Source organism: Spermophilus citellus, assembly GCF_964194105.1.
Source record: "Spermophilus citellus genome assembly, chromosome: 6".
NCBI classification, from domain to species: Eukaryota; Metazoa; Chordata; class Mammalia; order Rodentia; family Sciuridae; genus Spermophilus; species Spermophilus citellus.
Genome location: NC_138187.1, coordinates 83,978,738 through 84,006,634, shown reverse-complemented (window position 1 = coordinate 84,006,634; position 27,897 = coordinate 83,978,738). Strand labels below are relative to the sequence as shown.

The 27,897-nt window shown below is 37.3% G+C and overlaps 1 protein-coding gene across 2 annotated transcripts in view; it reads left to right on the top strand.

Moving 5' to 3' along the window:
* Nucleotides 1-23,654, top strand: part of CDC123 (cell division cycle 123) — a 58,221-nt gene extending 34,567 nt beyond the window's left edge. For both annotated transcript variants that reach the window (XM_081298604.1, XM_081298603.1), the window contains 6 exons: nucleotides 455-530; nucleotides 9,187-9,309; nucleotides 10,281-10,309; nucleotides 18,640-18,768; nucleotides 22,745-22,882; nucleotides 23,414-23,654. In XM_081298604.1, the coding sequence (XP_081154730.1) occupies nucleotides 455-530; nucleotides 9,187-9,309; nucleotides 10,281-10,309; nucleotides 18,640-18,768; nucleotides 22,745-22,882; nucleotides 23,414-23,440 (522 nt within the window). In that variant the 3' untranslated portion in view covers nucleotides 23,441-23,654. The remainder of the gene's footprint in view (nucleotides 1-454; nucleotides 531-9,186; nucleotides 9,310-10,280; nucleotides 10,310-18,639; nucleotides 18,769-22,744; nucleotides 22,883-23,413) is intronic.
* The last annotated feature ends 4,243 nt before the right edge of the window (nucleotides 23,655-27,897 follow it).

The window sequence follows — 27,897 nt, the reverse complement described above, 5'->3', positions numbered from 1 at the left end:
TGCTAAATAAAAATAACAATTTTCAGAGGTAAGACAATATGAAACTTTAGAATTCACCTATACCTATAATGTTTACGCTAGGCAAGCACCTCCTTCCTCCCAGCCCTGAAATTATTTTAATATTCCTACAGGGATGGAGAACATGTAAATTACAGGGCAACTTATAGCACAGTGGCAATACGATTTGACTTGGTTATCCTTGCTGTTGTGTATTATGTCAGAACTCTCAGAAATATGTGACAAAGATGGATCTTGTCCTGAAGAGTTTCAGCATAATTTCCCTTTCTTATTGGAATGATAGATTATAGCCCTTGCCCTCATGTCAAGCTTGTCTATGGTACTGCTCTCTCCTGCTTTTAAAATCATTTTTTAATAGCAGCTATTAGGGATAGTCTTATTAGGAAATTGTCTTATACCTTGCATAGTTGTGTTACATTTTTTTCTTTGTGTATAGCTTGTTCTCCGAAAATGGTGTGAATTAATTCCTGGGGCTGAGTTCCGATGTTTTGTCAAGGAAAACAAGCTTATTGGTGAGTTCTTTCTACCTTTGAAAGTATTTTTTAAAAGAAGAAAACCATGTTGCCAATATCAATATTTATTTTTATGGCTGAATAGTATTGCATAGTGTAAATATATTAATTTGATTATTAGACATTGTATATACGTCTTAAAACATCACATTGTACTTCAAAGTATACAATTATTATGTATCAACTAAAAATAAAAAATAAAATCAAGGAAAAGACAAGTTTTTAAAAAAAAAATTTAGTTATAGATGGGCACAATACCTTTGTTTTATTTATTTATTTTTATGTGGTGCTGAGGCTCAAACCCCAGTGACTCACTTGTGCTAGGCAAGTGCTCTACCACTGAGCTACAACCCCAGCCCGAAGACAAACTTTTGATGGAAATAAATTTCTAGTAATTACGACAGGGTTATCAATCAGTTTTAATTTCAGATGCCACCTCTACCCAATTGGTACTGACTCTCTGGAATGCTATGCTGACAAGGATCCTGAGCCCATAATCAGTTTCCACAGAAAAAGGTAGTATTGTTGATTAATGATGTCTGTCTGGATTCCAGAGATAAAAGTGGTGGTTATTATGATTTCCAATTTGACATTGTATAAAGTTACCTTCTTTCTGTTTGAAACTTTCCAAAGTATTACTAACAATAGCTTATTAGAAAGCATCACAAAAAACTGAGTTTTTGAACCTTTTTTTTTTTAATTTTTTTTATTGATTATTTAAAGCATTACATAGCTCATGATATATCATCTTTCATACATTTGACTCAAATTGTGTTTTGAACTCCCATTTTCACCCCAAATACAGATTGCAGAATCACATCTGTTACATATTCACATTTTTACATAATGTCATATTAGTGACTGTTGTATTCTGCTACCTTTCCTATCCCCTACTATCCCCCCTCCCCTCCCCTCCCCTCCCATCTTCCCTCTCTACCTCCCCTGCTGTTGTTCAATTCACTCCCCCCTTTTTTTTCCTTCCCCTTGCCCCTCATGACCTCTTATAATTTTATGTATCATTGAAGGTCTCCTACCATTTCCATATGCTTTCCCTTCTCTCTCCGTTTCTCTCCCCCCATTCATCTTTGCTTACTGTAGTCTTTTCCTCATGCTCTTCCTTCCTGTTCTGTTCTTAGTTGCTCTCTTTATATCAAAGCAGACATTTGGCATTTGTTTTGTAGGGCTTGGCTAGCTTCGCTTAGCATAATCTGCTCTAATGCCATCCATTTCCCTGCAAATTCTATGATTTTGTCATTTCTTAGTGCTGCATAATACTCCATTGTGTATAGATGTCACATTTTTTTTATCCATTCATCCATTGAGGGGCATCTAGGTTGGTTCCACAGTCTAGCTATTGTGAATTGTGCCGCTATAATCATTGATGCAGCCGTATCCCTATAGTGCGCTCTTTTAAGGTCCTCAGGGAATAGTCGGAGAAGTGCGATAGCTGGGTCAAATGGTGGATCCATTCCCAGCTTTCCCAGGAATCTCCATACTGCTTTCCAAATTGGCCTCACCATTTTGCAGCCCCACCAGCAGTGTACAAGTGTACCCTTTTCCCCACACCCCCGCCAACACTTGTTGTTGTTTGACTTCATAATGGCTGCCAATCTTACTGGAGTGAGATGGTATCTTAGGGTGGTTTTGATTTGCATTTCTCTGACTGCTAGAGATGGTGAGCATTTTTTCATGTACTTGTTGATTGATTGTATGTCCTCCTCTGAGAAGTGTCTGTTCAGGTCCTTGGCCCATTTGTTGATTGGGTTATTTGTTATCTTATTGTTTAATTTTTTGAGTTCTTTGTACATTCTGGATATTAGGGCTCTATCTGAGGTGTGGGGGGTAAAAATTTATTCCCAGGATGTAGGCTCTCTATTTACCTCTTTTATCGTTTCTCTTGCTGAGAAAAAACTTTTTAGTTTAAGTAAGTCCCATTTGTTGATTCTTGTTATTAACTCTTGGGCTATGGGTATCCTATTAAGGAATTTGGAGCCCGACCCCACAATATGTAGATCGTAGCCAACTTTTTCTTCTATCAGACGCAGTGTCTCTGATTTGATATCTAGCTCCCTGATCCATTTTGAGTTAATTTTTGTGGATGGCGAGAGAAAGGGATTCAATTTCATTTTGTTGCATATGGATTTCCAATTTTCCCAGCACCATTTGTTGAAGATGCTATCCTTCCTCCATTGCATGCTTTTAGCCCCTTTACCAAATATAAGATAGTTGTAACTTTGTGGATTAGTCTCTGTGTCCTCTATTTTGTACCATTGGTCCACCTGCCTGTTTTGGTACCAGTACCATGCTGTTTTTGTTACTGCTGCTTTGTAGTACAGTTTGACCTCTGGTATCGCTATACCTCCAGATTCACACTTCCTGCTTAGAATTGCTTTTGCTATTCTGGGTCTTTTGTTTTTCCATATGAATTTCATGATTGCTTTATCTATTTCTACAAGAAATGCCGTTGGGATTTTGAATGGCATCGCATTAAACCTGTAGAGAACTTTGGGTAATATCGCCATTTTGATGATGTTAGTTCTGCCTATCCATGAACAGGGTACATTTTTCCATCTTCTGAGATCTTCTTCTATCTCTCTCTTTAGGGTTCTGTAGTTTTCATTGTATAAATCTTTCACCTCTTTTGTTAGGTTGATTCCCAAGTATCTTATTTTCTTTGAGGATATTGTGAATGGAGTTGTTTTCCTTATTTCCATTTCAGAGGTTTTATTGCTGATATACAGGAATGCCTTTGATTTATGCGTGTTGATTTTATAACCTGCCACTTTGCTGAATTCATTTATTAACTCTAGCAGCTTCTTTGTAGACTCTTTTGGGTCTGTTAAGTACATTATCATGTCATCCGCAAATAGCGATAATTTAATTTCTTCTTTTCCTATTTTTATGCCTTTAATTTCTTTTGTCTGTCTAATTGCTCTGGCTAGTACTTCGAGAACTAAATTGAATAGAAGTGGTGATAGAGGGCATCCCTGTCTTGTTCCAGATTTTAGAGGGAATGCCTTCAGTTTTTCTCTGTTTAGGATGATGCTAGCCTGAGGTTTAGCATATATAGCTTTTAAAATGTTGAGGTAAGTTCCTGTTAACCCTAGTTTTTCTAGTGTTTTGAACATAAAGGGATGCTGTACTTTGTCAAATGCTTTTTCTGCATCCATCGAGATGATCATATGGTTCTTGTCTTTAAGTCTATTGATGTGGTGAATAGCATTTATTGATTTCCGTATATTGAACCAGCCTTGCATCCCAGGAATGAATCCTACTTGATCATGGTGCACAAGTTTTCTGATATGTTTTTGTATTCGATTCGCCAGAATTTTATTGAGAATTTTTGCATCCAAGTTCATTAGAGATATTGGTCTGTAGTTTTCTTTCTTTGAAGTATCTTTGTCTGGTTTTGGGATCAAAGTGATGTTGGCCTCATAGAATGAATTTGGAAGAGCTCCTTCTTTTTCTATTTCTTGAAATAGCTTGAAAAGTATTGGTATTAATTCTTCTTTGAAGGTTTTGTAGAACTCCGCTGTATACCCATCCGGTCCAGGGCTTTTCTTGGTTGGTAGTCTTTTGATGGCTTCTTCTATTTCTTCATTTGTTATTGGTCTGTTTAAATTGTGTGTGTCTTCCTGTCTCAATCTGGGCAAATCATATGCTTTAAGAAATTTATCGATATCTTCACTATCTTCTATTTTATTGGAATATAGGGTTTCAAAATACTTTCTAATTATCTTCTGTATTTCTGTAGTGTCTGTTGTGATATTGCCTTTTTCATCCCGTATGTTAGTAATTTGAGTTCTCTCTCTTCTTCTTTTCGTTAGCATGGCTAAGGGCTTGTCTATCTTATTTATTTTTTCAAAGAACCAACTTTTAGTTTTATCAATTTTTTCAATGGTTTCTTTTGTTTCAATTTCGTTGATTTCTGCTCTAATTTTAATTATTTCTTGTCTTCTACTACATTTGCTGTTGTTTTGCTCTTCCTTTTCTAGGTTTTTGAGGTGTTGTGTGAGTTCATTTATTTGTTGTTTTTTTCTTTTTTTGAGGTAAGAACTCCAAGAAATGAATTTCCCTCTTAAAACTGCTTTCATTGTGTCCCATAGATTCCGGTATGTTGTATCTGTATTATCATTTGACTCTAAGAATTTTTTCATCTCCTCCTTTATGTCTTCTATAACCCATTGATCGTTCAATAACATATTGTTCATTTTCCATGTGATGTAGGATTTTTCCTTCCTTCTTTTATCATTGATTTCCAATTTCATTCCATTATGATCAGATATGGTGCATGGTATTATCTCCACGCCTTTATATTTACTAAGAGTTGCCTTATGGCATAATATATGGTCTGTCTTTGAGTAGGATCCATGTGCTGCTGAGAAGAACGTGTATCCACCTGATGATGGTTGATATATTCTATATATGTCGGTTAAGTCTAGGTTATTGATTGTGTTGTTGAGTTCTATAGTTTCTTTATCCAGTTTTTGTCTAGAGGAACTCTCTAATGGTGAGAGCGGTGTGTTGAAGTCACTCATAATTATTGTGTTGTGGTCTATTTGACTCTTGAACTTGAGGAGAGTTTGTTTCATGAACGTTGCAGCTCCATTGTTTGGTGCATACAAATTGATGATTGTTATGTCTTGTTGGTGGATGGTTCCTTTTAACAGTATATAGTGTCCTTCTTGATTAACTTAGGTTTGAAGTTGATTTTATTCGATATGAGTATGGCCACTCCTGCTTGCTTCCGAGGGCCATGTGAGTGGTATGATTTTTCCCAACCTTTTACCTTCAGCCTGTGTATGTCTTTTCCTATCATATGAGTCTCCTGAAGGCAGCATATTGTTGGATTTGTTTTTTTGATCTAGGTTACTAGCCTATGTCTCTTGATTGGTGAGTTTAGGCCATTAACATTTAAGGTTACAATTGAGATATGATTTGTACTTCCAGTCATGCTTCTTTATTTATTTATTTTAGTTTGGCTAGTTTTAGTTTTTGGTTACTTTCCTTCCACTTTACTGAGATACCTCCTGCTGTTAGTTTTGGGCACTATTTTTCAATTCCTCTTCTTGTAGTGTTTTGCTCAAAATGCTTTGCAGAGCTGGTTTTCTTGCTGCGAATTCTTTTAGCTTTTGTTTATCGTGAAAGATTTTAATTTCATTGTCAAATTTGAAGCTCAATTTTGCTGGATACAGTATTCTTGGTTGGAATCCATTATTTTTCAGCGTTTGAAATACATTGTTCCAGGATCTTCTTGCTTTCAAAGTCTGTGATGAGAAATCGGTCGTTAACCTAATTGGTTTACCCCTGAATGTAATCTGCCTCTTTTCTCTCGTAGCTTTTAATATTCTCTCCTTGTTCTGTACGTTGGCTATCTTCATAATTATATGTCTTGGAGTTGGTCTATTATGGTTTTGAACGTTTGGGGTCCTGTAGGCTTCCAGGATTTGGCAATCCATTCCATCTTTCATCTCTGGGAAGTTTTCTAGAATTATTTCATTTAATATGCTGTCCATTCCTTTGGTTTGAATCTCTGTGCCTTCTTCTATCCCTATGACTCTCAAATTTGGTTTTTTTATGACATCCCATATCTCTTGAATAGATTGCTCGTGGGATTTAAGCATCTTTTCTGTGATGACTATATTCTTTTCAAGTTGATAAACCTTGTCTTCATTATCTGATGTTCTGACTTCTACTTGATCAAGTCTATTTGTAATATTCTCGTTTGAGTTTTTAATTTGGTTTATAGTTTCCTGCAATTCTAGGATTATTGTTTAATCTTTTTTTAAGATCTCTATCTCCTGGTAGAGCTCGTTCTTTGCCATTTGAATTTGTTTGTTTAATTCATTTTCAAAATATACTTTTATTTCTTGGACTTGCTGTCTCATGTCTTCTCTAATATTCCTTTCCATTCGAGTTAGGTATGCCTTGAGTTCTTTCCCTATCCCTGTTTCTGATGTTTCTATGTCCTCCTGTAGAATTGAATTGTCTTGCATTGTTTGTAATCCTTTTTTCCCTTGTTTTCTCATGTTCTGGTGTGTCCACGTTACTTTCCAGCTCTATTTGATTGTCGTGTTTCTGCTCTCTTCTATAGATTTGTTTTGTTTCTGTATTACTCTGATGTCTCTCCTTTGTGTTGTTAAACTATGCCTGCTAACGTGGATTCCGCTGGGAAGGAATTCCGACGTCCGAGCTCCAGTGATGACACTACTCTGCTATGACGGGCCTCCGTCTCCTTGCCGGGGTGTCCTAATGGGGGGGTGTGACTGGACTGTCTCTGTTTGGTTTCAGCTCCCGGTCGCGGCAGGCGGGCGGTCTCTAGCCTCCCAGTATCACAGGCCGCGGGCAGGTGATCAGTCGCCAGCGGGCGGGAGTTCTCCTACCGCCCAGTTACGCGGGTAGTGGGTGAACTGTCGCCGGCGGGCCTGCAGTTTACAGCCGCCCAGTCGCGAGGGCCTTGCCTCTAGTCCCCTGGTTTCTCCTGCTAGTCTTGGTTTCTCCTGCTAGACCAGATTTCCCCTGAGTGATGGTTCTCGGCAGTTCAAACTGTACTCTGGGCCTGCCGTTTGTTGGGTGTGGAGGGTGGCTATTGGGAACCCCGGCACTCTATTGTTTTGTTTCCCTTGTGGGGGATAGAACTGTACCGCTTCCTTCCCCCTCTGAAATCCCGTACTCAGCCCCGGGGTCAGTGCGGGCTTGGCTGGCGGGATTCCACTGTGTCACAGCCACTTATCTCCCTGCTTGCTAGTTAATCCCTTCTCTGCAGCGCCACGCCTTCTGTAGCCGCGGGGCAGGCCGTGCGAATCAGACAGCCTGGATCTCCTGGGTCACACAGTTGGCTTTTGGGATCCCCGGCACTCTGTGGTTTTGATTTTTTTCTGCTTGCCCCTCCCCCAGCGCTGGCTAGACAGGTTTTGTTTTGGCTGCTGATGGGAGGGGGGGTTGAAGGTCAGGTGCCTCTAGTTTCCCCTTAGTCTTTATGCAGGCTTGCCGCAGTCTTGGCTGGGCACAGAATCACGAGCCACCACACAGCTTTGTAGATTCAAACAGCAATTCTTTATTCCCGAACTCACACCGGCCTCCACACACGTTCTGGGGCAATCCCAGTTCTGCTGCCACCCAATTCACCTACTCCACGAGGCTTCCTTCCCAAAATACTCTCTGAATCTCATGAGAACTCAAAAGGAGCTCAGGTAGCAGGAACGCCCTATTTCCAGCAGCAATAATCCTCAACCTCCAACTTCCCTAAAATCCCTATTGTCTTAAACTGGGAACGCCCTAAACCCAAGGACCGGGATACTATACTTCCTCAAACTGCAGGATACACCCTAATCCTGGATCCACCCTCGTCCTTGAGTAGGGTCATCTTTCTCAAACACACAAGCAATGTCAACAGCGAAATTCCAAGGCAAGTTCATTTAACATGGGGTACACTGGCAAGGAAATTTCGATGCGTCATTCCTACTTGGTAATGGCCCTCAGCACAGGCTCACTCTGAAACTCCCTCCCCCGGAAAGTCTAGGAGAGATTTTATGCGAAATCCCCCTATGTATGGGGGCTGAGCTGCGTGACACACACCTGTTTTGTTGTTGCAATCTGTCGGAGAGTGGCCGTGGATACTTCAGCTCTCCAAGATGGTGGCCGCTGATCTGAACCTTTATTTTTATTATTGGGACACTGTTTATTATTCCAGCAAAAGAAAATATGTGGGAAAACAAAGAAGTTATTCTAAAAGTCACCCATATTCTTTTCTTTCAGGTTATTTTTTATGTTTGTTATGATTTATTCAAGTTAAATATTGAAGATTGTTTGTCCTTAAATTTTTAGTTATGCATGTTTCCTGTGAAGTAAAACATATGATCAACCAAGAGAAGTGTAATTGAATCAAATCAATCATATTCATTAAATATGATATTGATGCTTATTAACATAGCTGAAGGAGACTTGGGGCTATGTTCAAATTTATCATGTTGTTAAATATTCCTGGAAAAACTAGAGAATAAATGTGCTAAAGACAAGAGTCATATTGGCATGTGATGAAGGAACTGGAAGCCCTTATTTCAGAGCAGACACCTTTCCCTAGGACTTAAGCGTATTGCAGGAATTCATATAGTAGTCCTTCAAGTGTATTTGGAATCATATCAGCAAAGGCACTTTCCAAAAGGGGAATATTTACTTTTCCGTAGCTTGAAAGACCAGTGTTGTGAAGCCTGAATAGCATGTATAAACAAGAAAAGTAGATTGTCTCTGTGAAATAAAATGAATATTGCAGACATATGGTGAGGGATATTTTAAATTTTCACCAAAAAAGTGGAAGAGAACTAATTTGTGGAAACTTTCTTGGAAAAAAATAAAATCAGTTGAATGTATGCAGGCTTAAATAGCTACTTTAAATTTTCTCTTAGTAAGCCATTTTGTGTCTAAATTCTTTATGTTGTGCTCAAAAAAATATTTCCAAAAGTAAGAATGTGTGGCAATATTGAACTGTAGGATTCCTCTCTATGTGTAATATTGACAACTGAATAATGTTTAATGCAATATTCATCTGATTGAACTTCTGACCTACTTTAATGATTGTCTCAAAAAAGTTTAAATCACATCTTGTATTTTTTTTAAGAATATTGTATAATAACAATATAAAATATTTTCTTGTCAGGTATTTCTCAGAGGGACTACACACAATACTATGATCATATTTCCAAACAAAAGGAAGAAATTTGCAGATGCATTCAAGACTTTTTCAAGAAACACATACAGTATAAATTCTTAGATGAAGATTGTGAGTATTTTTAAATTCACACAATGAAATGAAATAAAGTACATATTATTACTGGACCTTATTTCACCAAGGAGTATATTTTAAAAAATGGGACTATTGTATGAGGACTGGGGATAAAGCTTGATGATAGAGCACTTGCCCAGCCTGCTATAGGCCCTGGCTGCAGTTCTCAGCATTGAAAAAGAAAAAGAAAAAAAAAATTTACTATATTACTAGTTGATATTTCTCATGGTTTGCATGTTAATTTTCACCTTATTTAATTAAAATTCATTTCTAATACCAAAACCATTCTCTCTCCTGTCATTTTAGATGTTCAAATATTTCATAGGGTCCATCTACAGAAACCAGACCTATATTTCATAGAGTCCATCTATAGAAACTAAATTCTGTGTTTTAATTATCAGAGATAGCACCAATTATGAAGTAAACATTTGTGGGTTGTTTTTTGGATATTGAAAGTACACTGTAAGAGAATTTCCAAGCATCTTAAAATTTATATCTACTATGCTTTACTTTTTTTCCTCCTTGTCAAGACTGGGTTCGGTGGCAGACTTATTTTCAAAAAGATGTATCATGCCATTAGCATAATTAGATTTTATGCTTTTGTATGATAAATTTTACTCATTTAATATCTCAAATAAATGACAGATTCTCCTTTCATGAGTACTTTTCTTGTTGACAACTTTCCTCATTCCTATATGATAAGTTATACAGTGGTGAACTACTTGACTTGATATTGGTGTTTGGTTTGACTTTTTAAATATAACGGGTTTTTATAGTTGGGGATAGAGAATATTATATAAATACTTATTAAAAAAACACTGCAGGAGTACCTTTTTATATTTGATGTTTTGAGATTTAGAAGCACTAAATACTCAAGGTCCATTCTGTTTTTAGTAACGAAATGCACTTGAGGCTTAAATCATGAAAATACTAATTCATTAATAACTGAGTTTTTTTCTCCTTTCCAGTTGTTTTTGACATATACAGAGACAGTAGGGTAAGTACATGCTATATTTGATATGTTTAAAATGAGGACTGGTCTTATAAGCAAGCCAGTATACATCTTTTATTATTTAAGGGTCTACTACTCAAAAAATGCATTTCCAAACCAGCTAAGGTGTGGGAAATCCACAATGGTCCCGAATTTTCCCTGAAGATATACTTAACATGAGGAGACATAATGTCTTAATTATGTGCTGTAGGTTTAGGGATTATTAATCAAACAGGGGTAATGTCCACCTTACCCTACTTTATATTTTGGTCAGAGGTGTGGGACCTACTTAAAATAGTTCATTTTGTATACTTAAAAGGCCAGGAATTTTTTATTAGATATTTTGGTAATTATTTTTAACCAACTGCAAGAGCCTTTGCATGATTTGAATCACTTTTCTTTTTAGACTAAAAATGAGGTTAAGTTTACATTTGAAAGTCTTTTACCCTTAATCAATTTAAAATTTCTTAAATTTAAATTAGTATTTTTAGTTGCTATATAGAAACATAAAAATTACGCATGTGCATAGGGCATTGTGTGGTATTTTGATACCTGTTTACATTGTGTGGTGTATAAATCAGGGTAAGCACCGCATATGAGGGAAGTCATAGATTCACGGAATATAGGTGAAGTCATGTGGTCCTTATCTTTCTGTGCTTGGCTTATTTCACTTAACATATGAGGCTCTTCATATCCTTCCATGTTATCATAGATAATAAGCTTTCATATCCTTTTGTGGCTGATTAGTATTTCATTGTGTATCATATTTTCTTTATTGACTCATGGGTTGATGAACACTTGGGTTGCTTCCATTTCTTGGCTATTGTGAATAGCCCTGCAGTGAACATGGAGTGCTAATGTCTCCTTGGCATACTGACTTCATTTCCTTTGGATATGTACCCAGGAGTGGGGTGCTAGATGGTATGGTAGTTCTAGTTTTAATTTTTTGAGAAACCTCTATACTGTTTCCATAATTGCTGTACTAATCTACCTTCCCACTAACAGTGCACAGGGGTTCCCTTTTCTCTAAGTCCTTGCCAGCACTTGCTGCCTTTGATACTTGCCATTCTGACAGAAATGAGGTGATATCTCATTGTGGCTTTAATTTGCATAGCTAATGATTTGTGATGTTAAGCATTTTATTTTTTATATTATCTGTTGGCCATTTGTATATCATCTTTTGAAAAATGCCTAACATTCGTTAAATCTTAAAAGCAACATGAACTTAAGTGACAAGAAAACAAAAGCCTGATTTAGTAAAAAATTTCTTCAGAGATTTCCTTGTCAAAGACATGTAATCTTTTTAGAGAGGTTTAGGTCACTGTACGTCATCTTGTGATTTCTGTCCATTGACTCAGCTGTTAAGGAGATGACAGGTGTGTTTTCTAATATGTTACCCACACACTGGCAGAGTACCTTTCAGTCCCTCTCCATGCACGTATCAGCCTTCTGGCAGTGATGCGTGTGATACCTTTGAATCACTGTTTGAGCAAAAGATTGTGGCCCATTGGATCATGTCCCCAAATAACTGTAAACTGTGTAAGCTATTAAATCAAAAGACATTGCTGTATTTTCACCTGTCTCAGAATCATGGTAGTTATTAAGACTTTGAAAGAGGGCCTATAAAATGAGACTAAGCAAAGAAGAGGGATGTTACTTGGCAGAGTTTCTACTGTGTGGAAACAAACTGTAGAAAAGCATGGAAAGCTGGTGTGATGGGATGGACAAAAATGAGATCTAGAAGGCTCTCTCCCTGGCTCTGCTTCAGACTTGTAGACATTGCCAAGTCAGACCACTGATGGAGCCAACATTATGAGAGTCGGTAACATGCTATGCTTCTAACAGGAAACTTCAAACAGGTTAACCTCCGTTCTAGAAGGATTTCATCTTCAAGTGAGGGTGACAGCCATGTAAACATTGCGGGGAATGACCTGGTGGCGAGCAGTGTCAGAGCAGTTAATGACTATACCCAGCTCATTGTCCAGAAGGGCTTTATCCTCATTTAACTCAATTCTCACTTAATCCATCTAAGCCTGTGAAGTATATATTATCTGCCCACATAGTATAGACACTGAAACTGAGGCAGTTATTTTATATATTGGCAGTTGAAAATGTTGGAATTTGACAAGGTGTTTTAATTATCCCTTGCAGATGTTGTGGTCTTCTGTAAATCAGTAGGGCTGACATGTAGATGCAGATGTTTAACGTGGTAAAAGAGTTAAGGAAAGTCTTAAAATGATGTTGGACATATGCATAACTAATTACTGCTGTGATCTTGCAGAACTGAAACTAGTTACATTTTTAAAAGTGAGAAACGTGCCAGTATAAACATCCTGACAATTTCTGTTAAGAGATTCAAACCATATTGTAAAATTCATTTGCATTTACTCAATGGCACTTTTATCAGAGTTTGTTAGACACTTTCTTGAATATATTATTTTGTGACTATTCTTATAGAAAGCTAAGTCTTCATGAAATATAACTGAAGTGTGTTTGGACTTGGCAGCACTTTGTTGTGGCTGCTTTCCGGTGACTGGAGAAGTTGACTCAGTTTTGATAGGTTCTAACCAGCCTATAAATGTCACTTTGGTGGCCCATCCATTCAGTAAGTCTGGATTGAGGCATTGGAATATATATTTTAAGAAGCTTCTTAAGTGATAAAAATATACAGCTAGAGTTTACAATGACTATCTTAGATTCTTAGGAAATTTTTCAGGTCCCCTTGTGTATTTGTTTCAATTATGATTGTTATTAATTTTTACTTTCATTGCTTTAGAGGTTGAGTAACTCTGATCTTGAGTCTTGGTATTGTCAAAATTGGCTTTGCAGTTTGGTCACTCTTGTGAATGTTCTGTATGTGATTGAAAAAGAAAGTACAATTTCTAATTCACGAAGTATTCCGCAGATGTCTTTAGATTAAGCTTGTTTATTAATTTTATTTTAAAAAAATATTTATTTTTTATTTGTAGTTGGACACAATACCTTTATTTTATTTATTTTTATGTGGTGCCGAGGATCGAACCCAGGGCCTCACACGTACTAGGCAAGCGTTCTACTGCTGAGCCACAACCTCAGCCCCGAAACTTGTTAATAATAATCTTCTATATTTTACAGATGAAATGCTGTTCAAGGATTCATATAAAATAATACACATTCAGGAGGAGTGAATGGGAATATAGATGAAACAATATAGGCCATGAATTGATATGTTGAAACTGAGTGGGAGGAAATGGGGTCCCTTATGCTGTTTTTCTACTTTGATATATTTTCTCTTTTCCATACCTTTTTTTTTGGGCAGCAGTGGGGGGCAGGTACCAGGGATTGAACTCAGGGGCACTTGGCCACTGAGCCATATCCGCAACCCTATTTTGTACTTTATTTAGAGACAGGGTCTCACTGAGTTGCCTCGCTTTTGCTGAGACTACCTCAGCCTCCCGAGCCACTGGGATTACAGGTGTGCACCACTGCACCCGGCCTTCCATACCTTTTTGTTATGGTGCTAGAGCCTTGTATGTGCTAGACTAGCACTTTGCCATTGAGCTGTACCCCAGACTGCAGATCCAGTTTCTTTCTAGTAGTACATCCTTTAATAGTGCATCCCCTCATCCATTGGCTGAAAGGTTGTTGTTCCTCTTTCATGTGTGAGTGGTAGGCATTAGCTGGGTATAGAATTTTCAGTTGACCAGTTCTGTTGCCTTAGCACATTGAAGACACTGTCCCATTGTTGTTTGGCTTGGCTTTTCCTTTCTCTGCTTTGCTTTTCTTTGCCTTTCTTTTCACTCTTTATTTTTGTCTGCCTTTTTTGTTAAACTAAGTCTAGGAACTCATTTCCTTTACCAGTTGTGGAGAATTCTCAGCTCTTATGTTTTCAGATGTCATCACTTTTCTCTCTTCTGACTTTTTGGAGCTCTGCAGGGAGGCATGTTAGAGCTTCTCACCTTATGCTCATGTCTCTTTTCCTTTTCTGCCTCTTTTTCTGTCCTGTGCTGTATCATTTTCTCAGGTACATCTTCTTTTGCCAGTTCTCTTTGAGTTTTGTATAATCTGATGTGTTTGACTGTCTGTTCAGTTTTAAATCTCATCAGCTGCATTTCTGTAGGTTCTATTTAATCCTTTTTCAAATCTGCCTGTTTTTATCATAGTTTCTTATGTCCTAGAGTATTGATTCCTTTTATATTTTCAATTACTTAAAACTGCTATTTTTGAGGGTCATACTTTTGAGAAATAATTTATATAGACTAAAATTCATCCTTTTTACTGTGGAGGTGTGTCTTGACAAACATCCAGTTGTGTAACCAACACCAAGTGTGAAGATGGAGAAGTGCTCAGTCTCCCAGCTCATGACCATTCTTGTTCCCCAGCCTCTGTACTATTTTTAAATTTTTAATTGACAATACATTCACATAGTTTGAAAATCAAATCAATATGTGATATACACTCTGCACCTTACTTTTTTCACTATTTAAAAGCACTGTCTCTTGGAGAGGTTTCCAAGTTTTTTGTTTTTATTTTTTTGCAACTCTGAGGATCATACCCAGGGCCTCATGAATACTAGGCACAAGCTCCACCACTAAGCTACACTCCTGAGCCCTGCCATTTTCTTCCAGTGTGTAATATTTCAATTTTTTAATATCCTATATAGTTCGTTTAACCACTTCCTCGTTAATGGACACATAGGACAACATAGGTTGTTTCTTATCTTCACAATCTATACAGTGGTGAATAACACTGTACATTTCATTTCATATATGTGCCCATTTATCTACAAGGATAAATTCCTTGAAGTGAGATATTGACTCAAAAGCTAGATTATTTTAATTTTGAGATATTACAGTTTACCTTTCATAGAAGTTATACCAAACAAAACCCCACCCAGAATTTATGACAGAACCTATGTGTTTCTTCAGAGCTTGCGAAATCCAAACTTTTTAGGTTTTTTTTTTTAATTGGGTTAAAAAAATGATATTTCTGAATAATTTCACTTTCTCTTTTTCTTATTGAATAAGAATGAAGTATATCTTTTTATAAATTTAAGGATCATTTGTGAGAATTATTGCTTTATGTTTTTTCCAATTTGTCTTTTTAATTTTCCTTAAAATATAGGACATCTTTATTACAGGAATTAGACCTCTGTGAGCATTACAGTTTGTTATTAGTCTTTTGCCATGAATATAATCAAATATGTTGTTCATTTATTTTATGATTTATGAATTTTATTAAAAAAAGTTTTTTAAATGCCACCCCAACTCCCCGCTTGTTTTGTCTAGTTTTATGATTTCTTGGTTTTCATTTAAACCTTTGATCTGTTTGGTATTTGTCTGTTTGGTATTCAATATCAATTCAGCTCTGTCTCTTTCTAGATTTTTGCCAAGTTGTCTTTATTGTCCCTCAGGTTGATGATGATTTTTCCAAGTTCTTGGCTTTAATCCCTATTGTATTTGCAGACTCTCGTCCATATTCTTTCCTTTTGACTTTATAACTCTACAGTGATGTGGTTTTCTTTTCTTTTTTTTTTTTTTTGCTGCATCCCAAAGATTAAGTTTGAATTTTCCATTTGTTTCTCCTGTGATCCCCAAAACCTCATCAGAGAAAGATATCATTATTTCCTGTTCCCGTCATTAGAATTTTTTTCTTATGCTCTCTTCACAGGTCATAGCCTTCTGGCATCACTTCTTAATCCTAAGTCCTTTCCTCATGGCCAGTCTCCTAGTCCTGTGTGCTAGTAACACCTGTGCCCTGGGTTCCTGGGAGGAAAGTTGTCCCAAGGGCGCTGGCAGCTCAGTTTATACTCATCTGTTTTCTTAATGTTCTTCTCTTCTAATTCCTAGGGATTCCTCTTTGTCATGATCACAGCTCTACATTTAAAAGGATAATTTTAACCTGAATTTCATCCAGCTTGGAGCAGAAGGCTTTTGAAGTTACCCTAGCCCACCACATTTATGGAGCCCTCATATATTTCATACTCTTAGCCAAAATAATCTATTCCCAGAATGGGTCATCCTCACATAGTCTTTGTATGTGTTAATTTTTATTGTTCTAGTTGTTTTCCTCCTAAATGGTTGCTTTTCCTTTCATCCTCCCCTCCCCTCCCAGATCTTCAACACAATTATTCTTTAAATTCCCAGTGAACTTTGAAAGTGTTTCCAGTCAGGTTCCCCCATGCTCCTCTGTTGTCTCTCAACACCCTGTTCTTGCTTCTGTCAGAGCAGTACCCTCTGTGTTGTAACCATTGGATGGTTTTCATGTTTTTGGGGGGAACCGGGTGGGATTCTGATCTAAGCTGAGCTCGTTGGGGGAATAGATTCTGTGTAATACTGATCCTTATAGCTCAATCTCTAGCACAATGTCTGATTCACAGAAGTGATTGATTTGGGCTGATGGTCATTTGGTTGGTATGAAGAATACTGGGTTGACTGCTCTTATCAGAATTACTGAAATAGAATTACTTTCTCAGGATGCCTTGTGCCTGAGATATCCATGAAAAGCATGTTGCCACTATAAAATCCTAATTCTCACAGTTTTATGCCTGACTATAGCCAGTTTGATTTTATTATTTTGAACTAGAGGATGGCTTCTGAACTCTAGAGCAAATCTTGCCAGCTAACAATGGTAGTTTGTTTCTTAGTTTTGTTTTTTGCAGTGTGGCATGTTTTAATTCATAAAGCTCAGCTCCTATATTAACAGATACAATAGTGGGGTTTTGTTGCTTTTAATAATGAGGTGGTTTTATTTGTTAAAAAAGTCAATAGAGGAACTGCGATTGTGGCTTAATGGTAGAGCACTTGCCTTGCAAGCACAAGGGTCTGGATTCAATCCCTAGCACAAAGAAAGGAAGGAAGGGAGAGAGGGAGGGAGGAAAGGAAAGAAAGAAAGAAAAAAAGAAGAGAAAAGAAAAGAAAATCCAGTTGAGAGGGTTTGGAGGTTAGAAAATATCCATTGTAAAAATAATATACAGTATAATAATATATCAGTAATAGAGCCCCCAAACAAGCTGACAGCATGTCAAAATATTAATTGATAGCTAATATTATTTCACATGTCCAAGAATGTATCCTCTGTGTTGTAACCATTGGTTGGTTTTCATGTTTTTTGGGGGGGACGGGGTGGGATTCTAATCTAGGCTGAGCTCATTGAAGGAATAGATTCTGTGTAATACTGATCCTTATTAGCTCAATCTCTAGCACAACTGAAGTGAGCTGAACTGAAGTGAGCAAACAAGCGGCAAGATAATCTGTAGGATTTTTCCTGGGAATTAAATAAAATCAGAACTTTACCCATGTAACCCATGGTACAAATGTCTTGTATTTGTTCTGTGTCACTAGAGGTTTCTGACATTTGAAGCAAGTGCTAGTGAGATGTCTCATCTTTGCTATAATTTTGCTTAATCCAGGTGAGGAACTGTGAGAGGCTCACCAGTTTCACTCCTTAGGAGTGTCTGATTTTACACACACACACACACACATCTGGTCAAGATGTGGCATCTGTACATTATAGACAAAACCTAATTATTATTAGCATCAAAACAGTGCACATATATGAATGCCAGTGAGAAAACCAAGAGTAGCAAAGATAAAAACTTCAAGGAAGGGTCTATCCATTCTGCACGCCTTATCTTAGTGATGTAGCATGTGGTTCTGGTTTCTTGGGGGCTTACACACATTCCCACTTGTTAGCTCAGAGCTGGCCAGTTCCGGCTCACATGCACCTGACTCTAGCCCAGGCAGTCTGACCAGATAGGAGACATTTCTTTCAAAGGTATATGTATTTTTTCATCTCCTTTTCATGTGCTGTCAAGCTTTGTCATACTTAAAAAACAAATACTATGTTAACTTTTAAAGAAAGCAGTATTTCCATACTTCCTTTAGTATTTCTTTTTAAATCCACTCATAGCAGCTGCCCAAAACCTTTCAGGTGCTCTGAGAGCCACCAACTCCCTGCCTGCTTCTGCTGGCAGTGGCGTTAAAGACATCCTGGAAAGCATTTTATTCATACCATGTATGGCAAGTGAACTTTTTGCGAGATCTTCCTTTTTTCCTGCTTGGATTTTTGACTTAAAATACTAATGTGTCTTGAGGCAGGAGTTGGAAGATAGGTCTTCCTTCCTGAGTCCCTTCTCTCTGCAATCATAGGCAACCTTCCCTTTAGATCTGTGTCTACTTTATTTAGAAAAATGGCTCTTTCTCAGATGAGACCTGGAAGAATTATATCTTTTGAAATAAGTCATAATTTGTAAGATTGACCTTGACAGAAAATAATATCAAAAATATCTTCCTTTAATAAGACAGTATAGATTGTGTTCTTATTTTATACTTATTTGTCTTTTGTCTGTACTACAGGGGAAGGTGTGGCTAATTGATTTTAATCCATTTGGTGAAGTCACAGATTCACTACTGTTTACTTGGGAAGAACTAATATCTGGAAAAAACTTAAAAGGTGATTTTAGTGAAGGAGATGCTCAGGAACAGGTAAGACTTTATTTTTTAAGATATAAAGACAACCTTTTTAATCCACTGAACAATCACTTGCTTATTCTTTAGACACATGACATATAAGTAACTTGTACCCTTGGGAAGTAGAGTATAGCACAGGATACCAATAGTTACTTGCTCATGGAGGTGATCAAAGAAAGGTATACATTGTGATTCATTCATGTAACTGTTTTTTTTTTTTTTTGCCTTCGTGGGGATCAAACCCAAGACTTTGCACATACTAAAGCAAGTGTTTACCATTACTACATCCTGGTCCCTCATTCATTTAACTTTAAAGAAATAATAGTCGTCTGATATATATTTTTCTAGTTTGTTTTCTCTTTTTTAGTTCCCTCTGTTATGCCCACCTGAAGAATCTTTTTTTTTTTTTTGAAGAGAGGAGAGAGAGAGAGAGAGAGAATTTTAATATTTATTTTTTAGTTCTCGGCGGACACAACATCTTTGTTTTGCATGTGGTGCTGAGGATCGAACCCGGGCCGCACGCATGCCAGGCGAGCGCGCTACCGCTTGAGCCACATCCCCAGCCCCACCTGAAGAATCTTGACACATCTGTTTACTTGACCCGAATCCTAGCTGCTTGATGCTGATGGAGAACACTCGCCTATATGCATGTGCAGAGCAGTGCCTCTTCTCATTCATGACCTCCAGTTTTATGAGTTTTCCTGGTCAGCTTTCTCTTCCATGGTCCTTGGGGGCTAATCCGCACCTTCTCCCTGCTCAGAACTCCCATCTGTCACTACTCTCCCTCCTGTCATTTCACTTCCTTCGTAGGAAAAGAAAATCCACTCATGAGAATTCACCTGGTTGAATTTTCATCAGACCTACAGACTTAGCTTCCCCTCTCCAAATCTGATTTTTTTTTTGTCTGCTCAGCTTAGCACCCCCTCCATCTCTTGTACTATTTTTTCAGATTCTCTCTTTCTATTAACTCCTGTCCCTCAGGATCTAGCCATATTCAGATATCTCCCACCTTAAAAAAAAAAAAAAAAGAGCTTTCTTCAACCATATTTGCTCACCCAGCCACTCTTCTTTTCTCCCATCTTCACAGCTATATTTTTTTTAAACAACGATTTTGTATTTTTTTTTCTGCCTATAAAAGTAATGTGTGTGTTTTTGAGACAAGGTCTCACTAAGTTGCCTAGGCTGACGACCTTAAGGAGTGTATGTGTATATGCATGTTATACACCATAATATAAATGGTGGTTCTCACATTTTAGGATCATAGATGATTTTATGATTTTTTTCTTTTTTAATTTTTTTAAAACATAGATGGATCTTTATTTTATTCACTTATTTACATGTGGTGCTGAGAATGGAACCTAGTGCCTCATACATGCTAGGCAAGCGCTCACCACTGAGCCACAACCCCAGCCCCTGGTTTTCTTTTAAAAATGTGTGTGTAGCTGGGTGCAGTGGCTGGGTCCTGTAATCCCAGCAATTTGGGAGGCTGAGGCAGGAGTATTGAGAGCAGCCAGTAGTATAATTTAGTTTATCTAGTGAGCATATCTTTTAAAGAAGAATCTTGAAGAATCTTGACACATCTGTTTATAGTTTATGTTTTACATAATCATTTAAGAAAACAGAATTAGAGGCAGGGCTTGAAATCCTCACCACTTCAGCAAGTGCTTTCCGGGCTCTTTTTGGTATGAATATACACATAGACTTTTCAATAGGTAGGAACATAATAGTTGCCCTCATGCTGTCACAGGACTTGTTCTTCTTAGCCCACTCAGTGGCTGTGTATCACACATCAGGGTTCTATGGATGGTGGTCTCCCTCCTGCCTGTTGGTGTTCACACTCCTCAGCCCTCTGCCAGTGGCTTTTGCCTCTGTCTCAGCAGAACCTGCTCCCAGCAGGGGCTCTAATGGCTTGCTGGGAATTGCAGTGACTAGCACAGTCCTCCTTTTAATGAACCACTTGGTAGTACTAAATACAGTGCCCTCTTCCTTGTTACACGGCTTCTTCCCTGGCTTCTGGAACTCGTGCTCTCCTCTTCCATCTCTTTCTGCTTTTTTAAGTTGCTTCTGCACCTTCACTGAGTACATCTTTTGCCTATCTATCCAACATTTCCTTTCATCTTGCTTTGTCCTGGACCCTGTTTGGCCCTGTTTTTCTAACTCTGAGTTAGTTCAATATTTGGAACTTGGCCTTACTGTTCAAATTGCTTGCTGATTTACCTATGTTCTGCATTAGACAGTAAGTTTCTGAGAACAGGGATAATGTCTCTTCTGTTCTCAATGCATCTGCAGGACTTACCAAAATGTCAGGTACTATGAATGCTGTCCAATTAAAAATAAAGGAATTTGGCCGGGCACATGCCTGTAATCCCAACGGTTCAGGAGGCTGAAACAGGAGAATTGCAAGTTCAGAGCCAGTCTCAGCAACTCAGCGAGGTCTTAAGCAACTTACCAAGACCCTGTCTCAGAATAAAAAGTTTTAAAAAAGGGCTAGGGATGTGGCTCAGTGGTTAAGCACCCCTAGGTTCAATCCCTGGTACTAAAAAAAAAAAAAAAAAAAAGGAGGAATTTTATCCCTACTGGTGTATAATTGCAGTGAACCATTAAACCTAAAGATAAGGAAGGAGAATCTAAGTTATTCGGCACAGATGTTAATTGTGTAAGATTAACTCTGATCCAAAGTTTTTATTTATTCTAAATGGTAGAGGTTAAGGGTATACAAAATGGAAACAGCACCTGGTTCCTGGCTCTTCCCAGCTTGTCTCCTCCTGCTTGGTCTTTCCAAGTTCAGACCACAGAGAACTGGTCTTCCCTCTGTTTTGCAAAGCTACGAAGCCCTACTTTGGGTTGAGGTATTTGCACTAGTTTTTTCCACAGCCACCAGAGCCTGCTCTGCACCCAGACTTGCAAGGCTGCTTTCACCACCCTGTCCACTTCTCAGCAAACTCCTACCTGACCATTCATCTGAAATAGTCCATATTGTTATCCTCTTAGTACATCACCCTGGTTCTTTGTTTCCATAGCCCTTTCTTCTTTTCATTTTCTTTTTTTTGTGTGTGTGTGTGTGTGGTGCTGGGGATTGAACCCAGTGCCTTGTGCATGCAAGGCAAGCTGTCTACCACCTGAACTGTATCCCCAGCCCCATAGCAGTTTTTATTATCTGAAATGGTTTTGTTTACTTACTCTTATTTGCCTTCCAATCTTGTTTACCAGTTTGTCTCCTACACCTAGAACAATTCTAGCACACAGTAGATGTTTTAGCTGCCAAGTATGTTCTGTCTGTCATCAGATATGACCCTCTTTCTTCTAGGAAGACCCAGCTTGTCTTCCATCTCCACTGAGATGGAAGCCAAACCCAAGGCCTCTTGTCTCTGAAATTCTTTTTGGTACAAAACAGCATGTAACTATTATATGCAAAACTCTAAGCAAAAGAATTACAGTAAGAAATGAATATGAGGATTTTTAAAATTATGATTCTTGAATTTTTATGTAATTGATGAGAGAGAGATAGTAAGTCCAGTGGTCTAAGATAAGTACAAAAGTGACATGAAATCCAAAGCACTCAATTACCCTCATTATTAATTATTATTATTATTTTCAAAAATAGTACTTCTTAACTGTACACCTATAGAAAATAATATTTATAAGTATTCTGGTCTATATGAGATTGCTTGAGGCCAGAGATGGCTGGGGTCCTCAGTCCACTGAGGGGTCACAAGATCCATAACCTACCTTTCGCCTACAGTGGCTACACTGTGGTAGCATTTAGTGGGGGACCTAGTTCTCCATTGGATACTGTTTTCAGATACCTTATACTTACTTTCTAGTGAATATGTAGAATTATTTTAGAATCTTGGTGCGTTCTACTTTAGAATCTTATTTTCTTTCTTATGTAGTGAAGAAGAGAACATGGAATTGAAATTTATATGCTAGCCTAGTTTGGAGAATAGATAATACTTACAGACTTTCCTTTTTAAATTTTTTCTTCATAAAGGATTCTCCAGCTTTTCGTTGCACAAACAGTGAAGTTACAGTACAGCCCAGTCCCTATCTGAGCTACCGACTACCCAAGGATTTTGTAGACCTCTCCACTGGGGAAGATGCTCACAAACTAATAGATTTTCTTAAGCTGGTAAAGTATATGTATATTTATTATGCTGCTCATCTCTCCCATGAGCTTTTATTGGATGATTATCAATTAAAGGATTAGAATTACTGGATTACATCATTTTGCAATGGAATATGAGTGAAGGAATGAATGATTTATTGGTTAGAATGGCAGAAAATTTTTTCATGATATGCATGCTTTTTGAAAAATATTCATAATACTTCTAACTGTAAAGTAGGTATGTTGTCACAGGACTATGAGATGTCTCTGCTGTGGATTCTCAAGGGGAATGTGATATTTGTATTTCTAAGTTTGTTTCTGTGTGGGAGTATATGTACATAGGGATGAAAAAGAAGAGGGCAGTTAACCCAGGAGCCAGAGTGATAAATTAGCTTATTGAATTAGTTAAAGCATATTTTTCTGTGAAAATTTCCAACCAAAGGTTTTATTAAGGCCTTTGGAAAATTGGATTGCTGACAGAAACAATGATCTTGGCTGAAGAAATATCCCAATCAGAATATGCTTTTTCAGTGTACTCTTGGTTTCCTTTGACAGAAAAGAAATCAGCAAGAGGATGACTGAGTGCTAGTTCCAAGACCAAGTTAAAGAGGAATCCATGACTATTCAGGAGGCTGCTCAAAGGCCACAACTTCCCAGTGACCCTAATGGGTGGGGTAGGAGTGGACAGTGTGGAAATCAGCAGCTTTTTATATTCATGTATATTCACCTGGAAAAAAATGGAGGGACTTTGCTACTTGTAAAAATAACATAATAAATAAATCTTAAACATAGGAAACCATACTGTTCTGATAATAAAGTAACTTTTTATGAAATTCTTTACTCTTCTGGCATAGTCTATTTAGATTTATCTATATTTCTTATACTGCTTTTTTTCCCCCCTAATGAGATGGAGTCTCACTTTGTTGCCCAGGCTGTCCTTAACTTTTGATCCTCCTGCTTCAACCTGCTGAGTCTCTGGGATTACAGGCCATGTGCCACTGTGCTGGGCTTATGTTGCTGCTTTCATACCTGTCAAGTAGGTGGGCAAATTTGTATTTATTATACAGAAATAATTATTTCTTAATCATTATTTTTCTATTTAAAAATACAGTTTTATCCAGGTGCAATAACCCATGCCTGTAATCCCAGTGACTTGGGAGGTTGAGGCAGGAGGATCACCAAGTTCAAGGCTAGCCTTGGGCAGCTTAGCGAGACCCTCAACAACTTATCAAAACCCTGTCTCAAATAAAATAAAAAAGAATTAAGGATATAGTTCAGTGGTAGAACATTTCCCAGTACTGCAAAAAAGTAAAAATAAAAAATAGAATCTTAGATTAAAATAGAAAATATTTTTCCAAACTTGAGGAATTTCATATAATTTTCCTTTCGAGTTTAACTTCAGTTTGGGTATAGCTACAAGAGTAGAGACTTCTCAAACTACCAAATAACCATTAGATTTTTAGTATATTACAGCTATCCTAGTGTGTATTGGTAAAACTACCACAGATTTAATTATAATTTTGGCTTTAAAAAAAAAAAGTATTGGAATTTTTTTTTCTTTTTCTTTTCTTTTTTTGGTACTGGGGATTGAATTTTGAATTCAGGGGAACTCAACCACTGAGTCACATTCCCAGTCCTTTTTGTATTTTATTTAGAGACAGGGTCTCATGAGTTGCTTAGCCCATTTATTTTGCTGAGACTGACTTTGAACTCACGATCCTCCTGCCTCAGTCTCCTGAGCTGCTGGGATTACAGGCATGTGCCACTGTGCCTGGCAAAACATTGGAATTTTAGGCGAGGTAGAGTCACTTTTTTAGGCCACCATTTCAGTAATTATTCTTCAGTGCCTTAAGTGATGGTTATGATGATATCTTAATTTACTGAGGACTTATTGTCTGCTAAGAGAGTGTGAAGAATGTAGATATTACAGTCTCCCAGGGTTCCTATCTAATGTCATATCAAAGAATATTGTACTCATTGCAGGCGTGTTTCTCAATGTGTAAGAATACACACAGACTAGGTAGGGATATTGCTCAGTGGTGGAGTGCTTGCCTAGTGTGGGGAAGCCCTGGGCTTCATCCTCAGCATTGCAAAAAAGAAAAAGAAAAAAAAAAAACCACAAAAAATAAAAAACAAGTTTTGCTACCACCTGTAGGAAGATAGAAAAAAGTGGAGCAGAGTTTTCTCTTTCTGTGCATTAAAATTTTTGTAATGATGAAAAATACAGTTTATTTTTGGGTTATCTCAAATCATAGTTTTTTGTAGTTAATACTTAATTTTTTAGATTCAGTATACAAATGCCTTTCAGAGACCAATTGTTTAGGTTACAGGCACTTCAAAAAATATTTCTCTATTTTTTTTTTTTTTTTGGTACTGGGGATTGAACTCAGGAGCACTTAACCACTGAGCCACATCCCCAGCCTTATTTTGTATTTTATTTAGAGACAGGGTCTCACTGAGTTGCTTAGCACCTTGCTTTTGCTGAGGTTGGCTTTGAACTCGTGATCCTCCTGCCTCAGCCTCATGAGCTGCTGGAATTACAGGCGTGTGCCACCATGCCCAGCTATATTTCTCTATTTTTAAACTGCTCATGGGCATTAATCCATGGTAAAAGGAATTAGTATCATGAGTTGACTTAAGGTTAGCTGTGGAAGCTGACTTTGTCAAGATGGTACTTTATCAGAGTGAGAACAACAAGTGTAAATGCAATTGATACCAATGGGAAACATTCAGACTGCATAGAATAAAAAGACCTAAGCAAAATTTGGCAGGTAATTAATAAATGGTACATTTCATAATATAAAACTCATTAAGCTTTTGCATTAGTTTTCCCGAGAAAATTTTGGGGTTCAACTCCCACTGTGCTTTTTTTTTTTTAAATGAACACAATACCTTTAGTTTTATTTATTTATTTGGTTGTAAATGAACACAATACCTTTATAGTTTTATTTATTTAATTTCATGTGGTGCTGAGTATCGAACCCATGGCCTCACACATGCCAGGCAAGTGCTCCACCACTGAGCCACAACCCAGCCCTCCCACTGTGCTTTTAAAAATGTGTTTTTGGTACATTGTTTCCTCAGCCTATTTAATTTTAGTTGATTATCCTGATGTTAGTAATCATATTAGGACAATATGCAGGAAATAGTCATCTGAATTCAAATATCATTTCTGCCTGCCTGAAGATAAGTTTTGAATTTTTTTTCTTTTTTAAAATCTTATATTTGTTCTTTTTAGTTATACGTAACAATAGAATGTATTTTGACATATCATACATACGTGGAGTATAATTTCCCATTCTTGTGGTTGAACGTGATGTGGAGTTACACTGGTCATGTGTTTATATAAGGAAATGGGAAAGTTATGTCCGATTCATTCTATTGTCTTTCTTATTCCTATTCCCCTCTCCCTTCTCTTCATTCCCCTTTGTTTAATCCAATGAACTTCTATTCTTCCCTCTCTTCCCTTCCCTGTGCTTAGTGCGAATTAGCATCTGCTTATCAGAGAACATTCGGCCTTTGGTTTTTAGGAATTGGCTTATTTCACTTACCATGATACTCTCCAGTTCCATCCATTAATCAGCAAGTGCCATAATTTTATCCTTCTTTATGTTTGAGTATTATTCCATTCTATATACCACATTTTCTTTATCCATTCATCTGTTGAAGGACACCTAGGTTGGTTCCATAGCTTATCTATTATGTATTAAGCTGCTACAAACATTGATGCAGCTGCATCAACATAGTATGGTCATTAAGTCCTTTTAGTATAAGCCCAGGTGTGGGATAACTGGGTCAAATGGTGATTTCATTTCAAGTTTCCTGAGAAATCTCCATACTGCTTTACAGAATGGTTGCACCAATTTGCTGTCCCACCAGCAATATACGAGTGTACCTTTTTCACCACATCCTTGCCAACATTTGTTACTTGTATTCTTGATAATTGCCATTTTGACTGCAGTGAGGTGGAATCTCAATGTAGTTTTAATTTGCATTTCTCTAATTGCTAGAGATGTTGAACATTTTTTATGTATTTATTGACAGATCGTATTACATCTTCTGTGAAGTGTCTGTTCAGTTCCTTTGCCCATTTATTGATTGGTTAAGTTTTTTGAGTTCTTTGTATGTCCTGGAGATTAATGTTATATCTGAGGTACAGGTGGCAAAGATTTTCTCCCCTTCTGTAGGCTCTCTCTTCACATTCTTGGCTGTTTACTTTGCAGTGAAGAAGCTTTTTAGTTTGATTCCATCCCATTGGTTGATTCTTGATTTTACTTTTTGAGCTTTAGGAGTTTTGTTTAGGAATTTGGATCTTAAGCCAACATGATGGAGAGTTGAGCCTATGTTTTCTTCTAGTAGGCACAAAGACTGTGGTCTAATGCCTAGGTCCTTAATCCAATTTGAGTTGAGTTTTGTGCAGAGCGAGAGACAAGGATTTATTTTCATTCTGTTACATATGGATTTCCAGATTTCCCAGTACCATTTGTTGAAGAGGTTATCTTTTCTCCAATGTGTGTTTTTGACGACTGTCTAGTATGAGGGAACTGTACATATGTTGGTTTGTCTCCGTGTTTCTGTTCTGTACCATTGGTCTTGAGGTCTCTTTTGGTGCCAATACCATGTCATTTTTGTTACCATAGCTCTGTAGTATAATTTAAGGTCTGGTATTGTGATATCCAAAAAGGCTTTATTTATCATTTGGTCAGTTTACTCTTCTGTGTTCCTTAAGAGTAGGCCTCACCAGAAAATTGAATCTGATAGAAACTTATTCTTGGACTTCCTAGTCCATAGGACTGTGAGAAAATAAATTATTATTACTTATAAATGATCCAATCTTGTGTATGTTTTAAGAGCAGTACTAGTGGGCTTAGACACATAAGAATGTGAGCATTTTCTGTTAAATTTGTGGTCATTCTTATTACTAGAAAATGGATTTATTTTGATTACTTTTATTATTTAAATGAAAGTCAAAGTTTATATTCAGAAATTTTAGCAAGAGTCTTTGAGATATATTTTTATTCATTATATATTCATTTAAA